Here is a 291-nt window from a genome sequence, read left to right on the forward strand (position 1 = left end):
GGGGGTCACCCAAGGGGACAAGGCTGGGTGTCACCAATGGGGACAGCAACATGGGATGCCACGAGGGGACAGGGGACACAACTGGGTGTCACCCACGGGTCCAGGAGGGACGCAGGATGCTGGCAGGGGACAAAGGACACGGCCGGGTGTCACCCTGAGGACAGGAGGGGTGAGGGGTGTCGCTGGGGATGCCCTCCACGGTGGCACTTGGGGACATCTCACCCGCGACAGGTCCACCTGGTACTTCCTGCCCAGCTCATCCAGGGACAGCTTGTGGTCATCCTGCGGCCA

At 65.3% G+C, this 291-nt stretch overlaps 1 protein-coding gene across 1 annotated transcript in view; it reads right to left on the bottom strand.

Annotated features, from left to right (window-relative positions):
- LOC104538740 (sodium/potassium-transporting ATPase subunit alpha-2-like) overlaps positions 1 to 288 on the bottom strand; it is a gene marked incomplete at both ends in the record, with an annotated part of 990 nt that extends 702 nt beyond the window's left edge. The window contains one exon of the mRNA XM_010182045.1: positions 223 to 288. Within this exon, the coding sequence (XP_010180347.1) occupies positions 223 to 288 (66 nt within the window). The remainder of the gene's footprint in view (positions 1 to 222) is intronic.
- Positions 289 to 291: the final 3 nt, after the last annotated feature.

Source organism: Mesitornis unicolor, unplaced genomic scaffold (genome assembly GCF_000695765.1).
Source record: "Mesitornis unicolor isolate BGI_N332 unplaced genomic scaffold, ASM69576v1 scaffold36653, whole genome shotgun sequence".
In the NCBI taxonomy this organism is placed as follows: domain Eukaryota; kingdom Metazoa; phylum Chordata; class Aves; order Mesitornithiformes; family Mesitornithidae; genus Mesitornis; species Mesitornis unicolor.